The 9,417-nt window shown below is 55.1% G+C and overlaps 1 protein-coding gene across 2 annotated transcripts; it reads left to right on the top strand.

The window, feature by feature from the left end:
- The first annotated feature begins 241 nt into the window (after positions 1-241).
- On the top strand, positions 242-5,198 carry TMEM92 (transmembrane protein 92). 2 transcript variants are annotated; one of them, XM_012660824.1, is made up of 5 exons: positions 242-389; positions 3,030-3,055; positions 3,914-3,988; positions 4,155-4,350; positions 4,596-5,198. In XM_012660824.1, exons 1-5 carry the CDS (start codon positions 321-323, stop codon positions 4,704-4,706), a joined length of 477 nt encoding a protein of 158 aa, XP_012516278.1. In that variant the 5' UTR covers positions 242-320; the 3' UTR covers positions 4,707-5,198. The 2 variants fall into 2 exon arrangements, with proteins under 2 accessions (XP_012516278.1, XP_012516286.1); XM_012660832.1 differs by having other exon boundaries at positions 4,236-4,350.
- Positions 5,199-9,417: the final 4,219 nt, after the last annotated feature.

Below are 9,417 nucleotides of genomic sequence, written 5' to 3' on the forward strand. Positions count from 1 at the left end.
GCCCCCCTCCCGCCTAAGTCGGGGACACTTAGGAGCGGAGGACTTGGGACTTAGGAAGGCCTAACTCAGCACTCTGGAGCCGACCCCACCTTTTGGTTTTTTTAATCAATTAATCTCATCTACCTCCCAATTCCCAAAACCCACCCAAGACCTCTTCCCCTCCCTTTCCCCTCCCTGCCCGAGTCCGGCCCCTCCCGGGAGCATCGGCTCCGCCCCCGTCCCGAGGCGGGGCCCCATAGGTGGAGAGAAGTGGGAGAGGTCGCGGCCCCGCCTCTCCCCTCCTCCCCTAGACACGGAAGCTCAGTGGCCCCCACGCCAGGATGTCCCACGCTTGGGTCCCCGGCCTCGCTCCCGCCTTGCTGCTCAGCCTGCTGGCCGGCCTCCAACAGGTGAGCGCTTGGGAGGTAAGACTTCTCGGGCCCTACCCCCGTGGGTCGGGGGCCTGCTTCTGGAGCCTGTTCACCACCTCCCATTGTCAGGATTTCCTCATGACCACACGCAATTAGCAACTTCCTTTCTCTTTTTGCGGCGGAGGTGGAGGCGGGGGCCGCAGAGGAAGGCCCTGGAAAGCCTGACTCCTTTCACCTTCGAGGGGGTTTGTGTAGTGGGGACTGGCTCCTGCCCACCACCTATCCGACACCCAGCGCGCCTCTCTGTGAATGGGGACTTTGACCCCCGTATTGGTCTTGGCTGGTCCCTCCGGCTCCTTCCCATCTGCGTCAGAAAGTGGGGCCTGAGGTCTGGACGCCTGCGCCAGCACGTCTCCCCAGCTCTGTTCCTCCAGTGCTGGGTGACCTTGGGTATGGCCCAGCCCTCTCTGGGACTGTATCTCTCTGCTTGTACCCTAAAGGAGAAGGGCACTCGTCTCCTTCTGGGAGTGAGAGTAGAATTCCAGCCTGTGGATTTCACCTGGCTGCCTGACCCAAGGCTGGGGTGACCTCTGAAATCTTGGATTGAGAGTGAGGCAGGGTTTGAGCATTCCCTTGGCCTTCCGGTTCCTTCCACATAAACGCTACAGGTGATGGGGGAAGGTTGTCCAGTCCTGGGATGGGAGACCATTTTGGGAACTGAGATGGGTCTAGAACACACATTTTAAACTTATTTCCATTCAAGAATGGGAGGGAAGCCCCGGACCTGCTCCCCAGAACAGGACACCTTCACACAACTGGGCTGAGCTTTCAGAACAGCTCTGCCAAAGCCCATCCGTGGACCCATGGACCCGGGTTATAGAGCAGGGTATTCCTTCTGAATCTCTGGGTGAACAGTTTGTGTCAACACCCATCTGAGCATCGTGGTTGACTCCTGCCACCAGCCCCAGGGGCGAGGCTTTGTTAATGCCCCCGATCAGGAGTAAATTGAGATTGCCCAAGATCATGCTGACTCTTGCTCAAACTCAGTTTCTGAACCACCCTACATAAGAACACTGGATAAAATGGGGGGCTGAGGATCTGAGAGAAGAGCTCCTGCCCCTCCCAAACAGGAACTCAGGACTAATCACTCATCACTTAGTTGGGGTCCAGGAGAGGCAGGAGGGACAGAGTCTGGGACCTGCAAGGGGAAGGGGAGCTGCTGAGTGCCTGGAGCCCTTTGGTTTGTCTCTGACTCTGTAGTCGTCTCTATGTGCTCTGTGGTTTGGACTCAGACTCACACACTCTGGGACAACCTGCAGGGGGTCCTTCCCTTCTGTCCCCAGAAGGGGACAAAGCTTGTGAGAAGTTGTGCAGCAGCCTGGGACTGAGCACAGAGAAGAGGAATGACTCCAACTCTTACTGGCTATTGTTGGTATTGTTTTTTCTTTTCTTTTCTTTTTGTATCATTGGTATTCTTATCTCTACCATTGTAATTAGCAACTGAAATGTTACTTTAATTATTTTAAGTAAGGTATTGTCAAAGCTGGCTTCTTACTTTTGAGCTCTGGTTGTTTGTCCCAGGAGAGGATAGGGTGACAGATAACTGCCCCCAGTTTGCTGTGTTCCCACACCTACGTCCCTTCCCCACAGTCTGGGAGCAGCCAGGATGAAATGAAACCAGGTAATCAGTGAAAGCTCATTCATTCTGCAAATATTTTGACTGTTGGGTTTTCAACAGTGGTGAACAGACAAAATCCCTGCCTCTGTGGAGTTCGCACTCTACTGGGCCAACAGATAAAGTAAAATATATAGTATATTAGTTGTTGGTAAGAGCTGTGGAGAAAAATTAAGCACGCTAAGGAAGGGGAAGGAAATTGTTTTGGGGGAGTGATTGTGATTTTAAATAAGGTGATTAGAGAGGAAGGTGAAGGTGTTGGAGCCAGCCTTGCAGATACTTGGGAGAACAGTGTTCCAAGTAAGGCTTCGACACATAATTGCTATTAATGGAGTGAAATTCTGTGAGATGCCCTGGGTTCCCTGCAGAACTAATGCCAAAGAGGGAGGAGCTGGTTTGGGAGGGGCATCCTGGCAGATTTGCAGAGCAAGGAATCCCCCAGGCAGTTAGCCAAAGGATGAATGCTGCCCCCCGCCCCCCCAGTGTAAAACAGCCAGGTGTGTTCAGGGAACTCCCAGCAGGTGTGTGCAAGAGGGGGACAGGGGATATAGAAGTGAAGGGGAAGGGGCATTAGGCTGCTGGCTGGGGGTCTGTACCCCAGGGAGCCAGCAAAGGAGGCTTCCAGCAAGGTTGTTGGGGGTTACGATTTGCAGTCTAGGAAGAGTCCTGCCTGCCAGGTCTGGAGAGACTCTGGGTAGGGATGAGGAAAGCTGCTGGTGCCTGGACCATAGATGTGCGGGAAACTGGACTGGAAGGGTGGCCCGAAGGGAGGAGCTTGCAGTCTTGGGGATGAGGGAATGTGGTGTGGCGGGCTGGGGCTGGCCAGGAGTCAGCTGGGCTGCAACCATTGACCTGGGGACCCTGGAGGAGTCAGGTGGGGAGATGCTTGGGGGAGAAGCAGAGTCCATTGGGGACCTGCTGGCGTGAGGTACCTGGGCAACATCTGAGTGGAGACCCCACCCTCCAGGTTATGACCCCTGACCTCTGCCTCTTTTCTTCCACAGGCTGCAGCCACATGTGCCCTCTTCTTGTAAGTCTGGGACTTTGGCTGTAACTTCCAGTCTGGGGCGGAGTGGAGAAGAAACAACTCAAATCCTGCCCTGCATGGCTTCCTGGGGAGGGGGTGCCTCATCCCTCATCCTCACCCTCTCCCAATCCAGCCAGAAGCCATCTCTCTACTTTCCCACCCAGAGAGGGAGACTCCACCCCCTCCCTCCCTCTACCAACCAGCCAGTGGCGCAGTCTGTAGCCCAAACCTGAGCCTTCTTACTGCAGTGTCAGGTCATCTCCCCTCTGAGGGTCCCCTGTGGCGGGATGGGGCAGGGGAGGAAGGCAAACAGTGTGTGCTAACCTTAATATATAAATCCCATGAAGCCTGAGTGCAATGAGCAGGGGCTGGGGTGGGGTCTCTGGACAGAAAAGTGTTTCCATCAAGTCAGCACTGGGCATTCTGGGAGCACCCTTTCCCTGCCCCCCCTCACATGCCATGGATGCCGGGAAGGGCACAGTCCTCTATGAGTTAGCTCCTTCACACCCCACATTGCATCTTGTTCCATATCTCCTTAGAGTAAAATGAGTGACGTCATAGCCACTGCAATACTCAGTCCCCACGCCTGCCGGGTGAGTTTGACAAGGTGTTCATTCCACCTGTGTTACAGACAGGAGCGTAAGCAGTGAGAGTACGCAGTAATAGCTGGGCACAAGTGCACAAGGCCAGTTGTGAGATGAGCCTGGAACCCAGATCCTGAGTCCTGGCCCCAAGTTCCTCCTGCTGAGCTCAGAGGGGGCCGTACCTGGTGCCCTGAGAATATGGGTATATTGGGAGGGGGCTGGGATCCTTTCGTCTCTTGCCCTCCATACCAACAGCCTTTTTCTGCCCCCTGAGCAGAACCTGCCCCAAAGGACTGAAGTGCTGCGGTGAAAACTGCTGCCAAGAGAATGAGTTCTTCTCTGGCTCCTTAAGGTAAGTCAAGGGCCAGCTCCTCTGGACACAGTCCAAGAGGGGCCTGGACCACACAGGATGGGGCTGGATATGCCACCGGGGGGGGGGTTGGGGGGGTGGCTGTAGGTTGAGGGAGGGAAGTGTGGCTTCCTGGGGGCTCAGGGTGACGTTGATGGTCCCCCGCCAGGGTCTTCGTCATCATCTTCCTGGTCATCCTGCCCCTCTTGTGCATCTGTGGCCTGGCTAAGCGTTTCTGTCGCAACTGCAGAGAGCCGGAGCAGGACCCCCCAGTGGATCGCCAGGGGCCCCCGGAGCTGCCCTCCGTAGCCCCCCCAGAGACGGTCATGGCATCCATTGCTGAGCCACCACCCCCTTACAGTGAGGTGGGTGTCTCTGTCCCTGTCCCTACCCTGCTTCTCAGCTGGCTGTCCCTCCCTAGTGTCCAGATTGTTAGAACAGCAGGGACTGTGGAGGGCCTCACTCCTGCCAGGCCCCTGGGCCCCGGGGAAGGCTTTGCCCCCAGCATTGGGTCTGCTCTCTCCCTGGCAAGCATGCCTCAGCTGGCACGTGGGGGTGATGGCCAGTGCCAGGCCCTGAGGAGACTCTCAGTCCCTTCTTTACCCTGCAGGTCATTATGAAGCCCACCCTGGCCCTAACGCCCACAGAGCCCCCCCCTCCCTACAGCTTCAGGCCCGAAGAATATGGGGGTCAGAGGGGCATTGACAACCCAGCCTTCTGAGCTGCCTCCTGCCTGGAATCCTGCCGACAGCAGCCTCCTCCCCAGCACCTCCTGGAGCAAGCCAGAGACTTCTGGAACCCTGGAATGCACACCCGCCATCCTGCCATGGCACTGGTCCTTCTTGGATTTAACTTATTATTTTTTTCTGCTTCTGTTCCACTCGGCTGCCTCTCTTGTCCCGAGGGCTGAGCTGGAGCGACAGTACCTGTTCCCACCCAACCTGCGTTAGAGGCTGCCAGGAGGAAAATGCCAGCTGTTGGAAGTGCCCAGCAGTGGAATGGGCTACTCTGAGGGGTGGTAAGAGCCCCATTTTTGGAGGTATGCAAATCTCCAGTGGACAGCCAGCTCTGAGATATTTTGAGGGCACCTCTGTGCCCACGGGAGATTGGACTAGATGAGCTCTGAGCCACCTTGAATTCTGCCTGAGCAGAGAAGACCTCATTGTACCCCCTAACACATGCACAAAGTACTGTACTCACTAAATTTGAGCAGATTGTGGCCGAGAGTCTGCCTCTGGCTGTGTGGGGAGGTGGGCAGGGTGGTGAGCCCAGGCACAGCAAGGGTGGGGGAGTCACTCTGCCGAAATGGCACCAACGATGAACCCTTCAGGAGGATAGTCATCCATGGGCCGCCCTTGGGGAAAGGCTCTTTGTGATGCTTTGACCTCCAGTTCCTTGAGGTCTCTGGTTGTTAAAGAGCCTAGAAACAGGGTGGGAGTGACCACTGTGTGGGCCTCCGAGCCATCCTCCTGCTGCTTTCCCTGGGAGACATGGAGCGGTCTTACCATGAGTTGGTGAGAAGTTGGCTAGAAGGGGTTGGATCCAGGAGGCAGCCCAGGGTCAGCCTGGAAACGACCTGCTGGGAGAAGGTGAGGGTGAGGAGGCCAAGGAGAGGGGAGTGGGCGGGGCGGGCATCTGTGGAGTGAGGCCTGGGAGACCTTGCTCGGCCACACCCTGGAATCTTCTGGAGGGAGGGGAGGAGATGCAGGTCCCGCCCTTCTCTAGCCCTGAGGTTACCTGCCCTTCTCCAGCCCTGAGGTTATGGACTGCCACTCTGCCCCACCTGCAGGAGTTAACCCCTAAGGGGAAAGACGCATTTATCATGGCAGGGCAGGAGCTCACGGGCGGGCCTGCAGCAGAGCGTGGAGCTGAGGCCCAGGCCTGGCCGTGCAGAGTGAGGGAGACCTGGTGCCAGTGTCCTGGGGCTCAGGCAGGGCTGGGCGCCTCCACCCTGAGCCTTGCCTTTGCACGGCTCACTGCACCCTGCTCAATGGTAGCTTCCTCTCCAGGGCTCTCCCAATAATACCGATCCTTGGGGCATCAGGACCCAGGCAGGTGGCAGGGTCAGGGATGGGGAGGTGGCACAGGCATCCCCAAAGATGCCAGGACCAGGGGCTGTGCAGGTGCGGCTTTCTGGGGGAGACAGGGTCCCAGGGTGATTACAAACAATGACTACTGACAGGATAGTATCAGAGTTGGCTTTAGGAGAATGAGCCCAACCACAAATGGAAGTTTCCCTTCAGTTTCAGGGATTAGTGGGGGGTAGCAGGAGGAAAATATGTGGGTGCTTTGTGTAGATGCGGCCTGTTCCAGCTAGAGGTAGATGCGGCCTGTTCCAGCTAGAGGTAGATGTGGCCTATTCCAGCTAGAGAAGTCCCAGAGCATATGTTGCCCTCACCGTGGTGAACGCTTGCCCTCGTGGGAGAATACTGAGCAGTGGGCTTGGGAGACTCAGAGAAGGTCACCCTCAGCTTGGACGTTGCCTTCCTTTCATCAAAGACCACACAGGATTTTTTTTTTTTTTTTTTTTTTTTTGAGACAGAGTCTCACTATGTTGCCCAGGCTAGAGTGCCGTGGCGTCAGCCTAGCTCACAGCAACCTCAGACTCCTGGGCTCAAGCAGTCCCCTGCCTCAGCCTCTCAAGTAGCTGGGACTACAGACATGCGCCACCATGCCCGGCTAATTTTGTCTATATATTTTTTAGTTATCCAATTAATTCCTTTCTAATTTTGGTAGAGACGGGGTCTCGCTCTTGCTCAGGCTGGTTTCGAACTCCTGAGCTCAAACAATCCGCCCGCCTCGGCCTCCCAGAGAGCTAGGATTACAGGCGTGAGCCACCGCGCTCGGCCACCACACAGGGGTTTTAACCGCTCCTGCTTGCAGCAACAGAGTGGCTGTCCTGAGGCCCGGTGTTGCTGCAACCTGGTGGCAGAAATGGCCATTTCTGTGGCTCTCCTCGTCATTCTCAGTGGGAGAAGAAATGGTGTGACCTTCTTAGAGGGCGACCTAGCACCATCCATTCATGCCACAGATATTTACAAAGCTCCTACTATGTGTGAGGCACTATGCCCAGCACTGGGTATCCATTAAAATGTAAAGTATACATGACCTAGCAATTCCAGGTCTAGAAATGAGCCTTCAGAAGTGCTTACACCAAAGAGCTCACTCGGATGTCCATCGCGGCATTATAGCTGAGGCAGGGAATGAAAGCATCTTAAACGCCCATTGACAGAAGCCTGTTAAATAAACCGAGTACATCCGAACTGTGAATGCTGGGCAGCCTTGTAAAAGGACAAAGAGTCTGCAGCGCCAACGCTGCACAATGCCCGTCATTGATTGTGACAGAGAAAAGGCAAGTTGCAGAACAAGGCCTATGATCTCAATTTCTAAGTATATACTCCATACTTTTTATATGTATATTTTTTTCTTTGCAAATATATAGACAAGATCCAGAAAGGTATGAACCAAACCACATTCGCCGCACTTTTAACAGTTGTTGGCACCAGGAAGGGAAGAAGCCAATTGCATAGAAGGCTTTTTACTTCACGTGCTTGGGCATCGCGTGTGTGTTTTACAACGAGCGAGCGTTGTTTCTGAGCGAGCATCGTTTCTGTACGTTGAGAAGATTTGTTTACTGGGAAATACAGGCAGCTTTAGAAGCTCGTGCAGATTCACCTTGTGAACTTTGATCAATGGCCATTGATATGTTATCAGCTCTGCTATGAGGAAGAGGCTAGAAAGACTTTAGATATGTGACACACACATGACATGTACATGACCCCGGGAACAGAGACATGATGGACATGGAAAGCTTGGGCACCTGCCGGACATGTGAAACCCACATGTCCCACTTACGCAGGACTCATGTCAAGCAGTGAGTATCCACTGGAGGAGAGAAACAGTGAGCTGATGCTGGCTGGGCAGTTGCGTGGCTTAGCAATTGCACAGTGACGGAGAACTCATCCTTGAGGCTGGTCTAGCAGCTCAAACCCAATGAATGAATAATGAAAGATGGAATCGCGGAATGAAGGAGTGAGTAAATGAGTGCATGCATGAATGAATGTGGAGTTCTGCCCCTGGATACTTGTAAAGAAACACAGGGCCTGGCTAACACGAAGGAGGTGTTCCTCATGGCTGTGCACTTGAACTTCTATCTGCAGGGTAGGGGGGAGGGATGTGAAGGGGGAGGGTCTTAGAGCACTTGCCCCAGGGACAGAGAGGGGAGGAGGAAAGGGCTGTGGCTGGGGGAAGTGGGGAGAACCCCAGCAAGAATCTCCCCACCCCCTCCAGCTGAGATGCAGAGCACCGGCTTCTGACATTTTGCTTTCTGCAACCAACATCTCCAGGCGGCAGAGTCCCCGTCTGTACCATGAAGACGCCAGTCCCTTCCGGCTCTGGCAGGAGGTGGCTGGGAAGGGCCGAGTGAGAGAATTCAGAGAACTCCTTAATGCCAACAGCCTTTCCCTCACCCCACCTCACCACACACACAGTGGATGGGCTTCATCTCACCAGCCCTGACCACCTCCAACCTCCCACTGTCTGGACGTCACCTCCTGGTCTCCAGGTGCTGCATTACCGCCATGCTGGCAGTCCTGTGAGCCACCAAGCCCCCCAAGCCATTGGCCTCCCCCCGTCCAATCAAGCAGTGCCATCGCCACGTCCTTGATCCGTCCTTACCATCACTCCCTGCACCAAACCCCTGTACCCCTTTTCTCCATCCAGTGTACACACCTGGCGAAACCCCAAACTCCCTTTGGACCCAACTAGTCCTCAAGTCCCAGCGCACCTGTGAGAATGGACTTGCTTCCAAATCAAGACTGCAAGTCTCACGCCAGCCCTCAGCTCCTCCGACATGTCTTAGCCACTTCTCATCCTCTCTCCTGAGGTGACTAATTCATACCTCCAACTCTCTTCAAGTCTCCCACCCCTCAACCTCAATTTCAGCTGGTGACGTCACCACATGCCTCAGGGAAAAAATGGATGCAATCACACAGGAACCACCCCATTCCCACCCCTGCCAGCCCAGTCCCCACACGTGCCTCCTTCCCTCAGGTGCAGTGGAAGCCGCATCCCGATTGGCCAATTGGCCACGGGGTCCCATGCTACCCCCCAGCCGGGGCCTCACCCCTGCAGTTATTCCCACAGCAGCAGGGTTCCTCCCTCCTTCCCGGAGCCTTATCACCTGTTTATGATGTGCCGCCTTCCCGTGTCCCCCATGCCCTCAGTGCCTTGGCGTCTGCTTTCCCATTTCCTCCCTCCCCATCGCATTCCGTGCTGCTCTAGTCAGCCTTTTGTCCCCATGATTACATGAAATGACTGTTGTCCACATCATCAGTGACCTACATCTTGCTGGAGCCAAAGGTCCCTTCTCTGGCCTCATTTCTCAGTGGCATTTATCACACTTGGCCACTGCCTCCTTCTTTAACAACTTT

The sequence above is a fragment of the Propithecus coquereli genome, unplaced genomic scaffold (assembly GCF_000956105.1).
Source record: "Propithecus coquereli isolate 6110/MARCELLA unplaced genomic scaffold, Pcoq_1.0 Scaffold119, whole genome shotgun sequence".
Classification (NCBI taxonomy): domain Eukaryota; kingdom Metazoa; phylum Chordata; class Mammalia; order Primates; family Indriidae; genus Propithecus; species Propithecus coquereli.

Coding starts and splice junctions, on each gene's coding strand:
- TMEM92 (XM_012660824.1), top strand. CDS start 321: ATGTCCCACGCTTGGGTCCCCGGCCTCGCTCCCGCCTTGCTGCTCAGC. Junction 3,056..3,913: donor GCCACATGTGCCCTCTTCTT/GTAAGTCTGGGA, acceptor CCCCCTGAGCAG/AACCTGCCCCAAAGGACTGA. Junction 4,351..4,595: donor CACCACCCCCTTACAGTGAG/GTGGGTGTCTCT, acceptor TTTACCCTGCAG/GTCATTATGAAGCCCACCCT.